General features: G+C 28.4%; 1 protein-coding gene across 2 annotated transcripts in view; it reads right to left on the bottom strand.

Moving 5' to 3' along the window:
- Nucleotides 1–3376: 3376 nt before the first annotated feature.
- Nucleotides 3377–6000, bottom strand: part of LOC145035083 (callose synthase 7-like) — a 42667-nt gene continuing 40043 nt past the window's right edge. The window contains exons 41-42 of one of the 2 annotated variants that reach the window (XM_078983672.1): nucleotides 5409–5657; nucleotides 3377–3528 (exon numbers count right to left, since the gene is read on the bottom strand). In XM_078983672.1, coding sequence (XP_078839798.1) covers nucleotides 5412–5657 — 246 coding nt within the window. In that variant the 3' untranslated portion in view covers nucleotides 3377–3528; nucleotides 5409–5411. Of the gene's footprint in view, nucleotides 3529–5241; nucleotides 5658–6000 lie in introns of those variants that run through there. The other variant, XM_078983671.1, reaches the window with a different exon arrangement.

The raw sequence follows: 6000 nt of genomic DNA, 5'->3' as shown, positions 1-6000 counted from the left end.
TAATTTGTTCCAACTCGGACCCAAATTAGACCAAGTCAGCTTAGCTAACTCTGTAATACCCACCAGCTCAAAGGAGTCGGCTAGCCCAAACTTAGTTGGGTTTGATTCTCAAAGGAGTTGACTTCCCTTTTTATAGAATAAGTTTTGCCTTCATCTCTTATCTCACCAGCAATGTGGGAAACTTTCTAGTTTTTGTCACATCTCCATTGAACACTCTTTAGTCTATACATACACATATCAGATGACAGATTTGATTATCCAAAGGCAGCAGATCAATACTCACAAACACTAGTTTGATACATTATTTCAAGTAGACCGTGAATTTAAAATCAATCATCGTTTTCCGTTCATCACTTCTCCACCAGTTCTCTACGCCATTTGGGTGAAATATCAAGGGACGACGACGATGACTCAAGCGAATCAGATCAGTCACAAATTAGTGGTCCTCCCCTGCTCGACTCTGATTCGTGAAGCGATCAGTGACATCTCTTTCAGCGCCGACAACCCCACAACTCTATTATCTGCATCTCAATCGGCCATCGGCTCCTTCACCGGTATCCCTTTAATCGATATCCCTCTAATTCACTTCTGTTTTCATTTGTGATTTTATTTGTAAATAAACCTTTAATCGATTTTTAAAACTGCAATTTGCATCTCGATGTGGTAATCAGTAGATGTTTTGTGATTTCGAATTGAATTCATAGACATTGTGAATTGTTGATGCCGATAGCGCTTATTAGTTATGATTTTGGATTGGAATTGTAGGTTAGAGTCTCGATTATAAGTAGCAAGAATAGAATTTGAATTGTGGATTGATGAGAAATGGAAAAATTACTAGAGCAATCCACCTGTTCAATGAAATACCTGAGTGAGATGTTATTTCATATACTACGTTATTGATGGATTTGTAAAGAGAAGCAAGACCATAGGATGGAAACAAATGGTCCTCCATCACATAATGAAGCATTCAAAACATAAATAAAGAGAATATTCATTCTGATTTAAGTGGAGAGGGCTCACATTTTCCAAATCTTATTGTAGAATTTAATAAATTTTTAACAAGTTCTTTAATTCAAAACTTGTATATTCAAGAATTTGTGTGGATGTTGCAGGGTGTTGAATTGTAACATGTATTTGAATTTGCTTAGTTTCTCAAGAATACAAGAAAAAGAGTCAAACCATGTAGTTGAATTGTTCTTATTTACTTATATTTTTATGATTAATGTTATATTTATTAAATCTTTAATAATATTTTTAATAATTAATGGTCCCCGATTAATCCTCCGATTAATCCCCGCCTAGCTGATTAATCCTTTGACGCTAGTCCACCGATTAGCCTACATCGAGCAATTTCTGCAACCTTAGCTTTTTACTAATGTACATTTTCATTAAAAACTTGTTACCTCCTCAATTATTGCTTCATTGTCATCAATTTAAACATATGGATCCTCATGAGGTGGATTAAACTGGGTTTGTTGTAGCTTCGGGCAGATCTTGGTAAACAACACATCATGTATGGTCTTATTCATCGGAATTTAATCAAACATGTTCAATGTCATCGTCAATAGTACCTTGCAATTCATCTATGTCAATCTCAACAGCTCCCTCACCATGCACTTCTTCATTGAAGTCAGCTAAACTAGACTGCTTGTTTTCAGGACTGTATACTTCAGCTTCCTCATCAAAAACCTATTGATGGACATTAATACCAAGATGATCCATATATACAGGAACTACACAACCACAAGTATACCCTACTTCGATGAACTCCTGGTAGTATCTTTCATTAGCTATTATCGTTAATCCATCAGCAAACTCAATATAGGGCATGCATTATTACACATTCATACATTTCTCATTCGCAAATCTTTTGACGAACACCACAAATTTGTTATTCTCCATCCCAAAAAAATCGACATCCTCAAATCTTTGCCTCGCTCCACACTACTCACGGGTTACCTTGTAAAAAACAAGCAAAATGAAGATTGATCTGCATGTATACGACCATTTAAGCGATTTTTAGTGGGGTTATAATAGAAGAATGGGGAAGATGAAAGTGACAGTAGAACATGTTATTTAGATTGTAAAGGAAGGGTGTACTAGGTCATTTACTCTAGCATTAGGTAACATCTGGAAGCTGAGATGGCATATTTTAATGATTTGTAACATACAACCTGGTGATAAGGAAGAGGTTCACCGGGTGACACCTTCACTTTCTAAATAATGGCTTTTAAAACCCGTGAAATAGGAATTTGTATCCTTAGAAAGCCAAAATAAAAAAAAATAAAAAAAAAATGAACATTTTAAACCAAAACCTATAACTTTGTAGGGCTACAGAGTTACATTTTCCTTAAATATAAATAAATTATTAATTATACATGATAATAATCGCTTGGGAAATCAATGATTGTTTATATTTATAGATTTATATTCATCAATGATACAACTATATTTATAGATAATGAAATCACTTAGAATGACCAAGATCTTATATTGATATATGAATATAATCGACCTTTTTCTTGTGGATCGAATTATATTCATAAAACTAGATTATAAATGCATGACAAAAAAAAATACAATGTTGTAATTTGCTATTGTCTTATATTCATAAAACTAAATTATTATATTACGATTGATTAATAGTATACCAACATTCATAAATGACGTAATCACTTCAAAATCGAGAATTTGTCTTCATACGTGAATATACGTTTTCAAATATTTGTAATAATAAATAAATAAAACCAAATATAGAGATAAAAAAAAATGAATTTGTAATTATATGAATATACTTGTATTCATACGAATATATTTGTAATGTTAAAATAAACAAAGTACAATATAAAAGGTAAGAAAAAAATTAATGCAACTTTAATCAATAATGAATAAAACACAATTTTGAAATAAAAAATACAATATAATTCAAAAATAATTATAAAAAACCATCGCACCTGACATCTATCCTACCTAATAAACAAAGAACTTTTTACCACATGTCCTATTTTTCTTCATTTGGATACATTTACATTTTCTAGAATTTTTAAATTTTTTATTTTCCACCTGTTATTTTATTAAATTAAAATTTCACATTTAATATGTAAGGTAATATATATGTAGGTAATATATATGTAAGATATTTATTAGAAAGAATTTATATATTTAATATATTCAATACATTAATGCCTCATTAATCTTAATAATTCAAAAAAAATTCTCATTTTTCTTATAAATTCAAACTTTTCAAATTGTTAAAATTTCATATTTAACTTGTTTTAAATAAACTCATAGAATACATGGGCTTCACACTTGGTTTATCAATGAATAAAAAACTTAAACAATTAAAGATATATATATTCATAAATGATTAATACATAAACACAAAATTCATTTCTAGAATAACATATCATAATGGTTTATACAATATATTCGTAAATAATTAATACACAAATATAACCTTTTAAAAAGTGTATTCATCAATAACAATACAAATGTCATTGCTGTTGTCTTCTCCTACCACTTTAATCACTGTAACAATATTTTTATCTCTTATTTTTATTGCTAATAACCTTGGATCATAAACAAAACTAATAAAAGAACGCGCTACGCCGCGGTTTTAAATGAAGTGTGATTATATGATGACATGAATAGCATTCAAAAATAGACATTAAGAGCATCTCCATCCCACTTTCATTCTCCATTTTCCCTCATTTTCTCCAACCCTCCCCATTTATTCCCCCATTTTGGGAGATATGAATAGTATTACACCAAATATGGTGGTATACTATTTATTTCCCCGAAAATGGGGATGAACTTTGCGTTATCGGTTTTAATCCCTCTGTTTATATATTTATACATTTCTAGTTCGTTTTTACCTACTAATTATAATTTAAATATAATATTTAATAATTATAATATTTTATTATATATTAAAGTATATTAATTAATCATAAATATAAAATTTGTTTTTTTCATCAAATTCATATAAAAAATTAAATACATATTGAAATTCTAAAAAATGATAACGTATTTTACAAAAACTTATAATTAAAATATATATTACAAATATGATAGAGGTTGAATTGACGACAGACGAAGACAATCAATTCCAACAATTTCTTGTTCGATATAAACGTATTAAAGATAAAGAATCACACTTCAGTCTACGAAATGCGTTAGTTGATCATTTGTGAGAAATTTATTCCAACGCATAAATATGTTATCTATGCATGTATAATATTTATTTAAAAATATGTATGTCTAATATTTATATAAATGTATGTATAATATTTATTTATAAATGTGTATGTGTAATACTTTTATAAATTCGTGTATAATATTTATTTATAAGTGTATTATAAATATAATATTGTTTTTTTAATATTAATGTAATGAAAAAATATAAATTATATATTTGTTAAAACTAAATTAGTAGAGGGGTGTGTTTGCAAATATATGTAAGTTTGAATAATAGAATATACTTGGAATATACTTTTTGGAGTTAAAAATGGGGGGAAAATGAAGTAGGGTTGGAGATAAAACACTATTTACCCCATTTTTTACTCCATTTTTAGGGGGGAAAATGGAGATAGGTTGGAGATGGTCTAATAATTTCGGTAATCTTCGATGATATGTTGCATGGAAAAGTGTAATAAAATGTGGTTATTTGTAGCATCTCCCGATATAATTCATACCATTGTAGGATATAGATCCAGTAAGAATTTTTTTTTTGTAGGAAAGTAAGAAGTTTGTTTTCTACATATTTTTTTGACGAACAAAATAAATGAATCACTAGATGATTCATATGTAAGATGATTCACAAAAAAAAAAAATTCCCAAAAAAACATATTTATGATTCATTTTTAAGTAAATTAAGAAAAAATTCACTTTTATGACAATTTTAGTGAATAACAACAAAATCATTGTATAAATGAATCATCGAGATGTTTTTTTGAGAATTTTTTCTTGTGAATCATCTTACAAATTAATCATCTAATGATTCATTTTGTTTTTTCGCGAAAAAAATATGTAGGAAAAAAACTTCTTACCTTCCTACCAAAAATTTCCTTCTTATTTGATCTTGACTATATATATATATATATATATATATATATATATATATATATATATATATATATATATATATATATATATATATATATATATATATATATATATATATATATATATATTTTAACATGTATGACTATAATCTCAGACAATGTTCATCAAGATCCGATCTCAAAAAAATAACTATTATAAGTTGTAATTACAATTAACATTAAAAAGAATTTTGAATTTTAAGAATACATACAGATAAAAACATATGCAGAAATGAAATCTTGGATTGAAATGTTTTAAATTCAAAACTTTCTTTGAGTTGTTAACAAGGTGTTGATTGATTTTACCTATCAAGTTGGCTGAGTCTTTTCCTTGTCCTTCTTCCCAGCAAGAATCATTGAAATCTGAAGACCTCTTCTCAATGCTTGACTGAAAAGCAATTTTGTTTGGAACTCTGATACAAAAGGGAACCATGATAGTACGACAATTGGCATAAATATTACTAATCCCATCAAGCACTCATATGCACGTCCTAACTCCATTACCGAGTCCCAAAATCCTATGACTTTTACATAAGGCTTGCACGCTTGAGCAATCTTCACAGTTCCATAAAACAAAACACGTACTATCAATAAATATATTTTAAATAATGACAGTACACTTGGGGGAAATGGAAGGAATGAGATAAATTAGTAAAAAGTTATGACTTATTGGGAAAAGTCCTAGTTCCATGACATTCTCTATTAGTTCATTCTTTCTGCATTAAGTAAAAAAGAAACACATAGGTTTGACTATTGTTTTATTTTTTCAAAATGCTTGATAAACTGATTAACTATTGTGAAAATTTGAACCAACAACTTAAGAAGTGAGATTAAGTGTTAAACCATTAAGCCAATTTTTATGTCTTAACCCATTAAGTCATTTCTTCTAGTTGAAGTG

This window comes from Lactuca saligna, chromosome 3 (genome assembly GCF_052625555.1).
Source record: "Lactuca saligna cultivar CGN05327 chromosome 3, ASM5262555v1, whole genome shotgun sequence".
Classification (NCBI taxonomy): Eukaryota; Viridiplantae; Streptophyta; class Magnoliopsida; order Asterales; family Asteraceae; genus Lactuca; species Lactuca saligna.
Note: the sequence above shows the minus strand (reverse complement) of the source record. Positions and strands in the feature narration are given on the sequence as shown.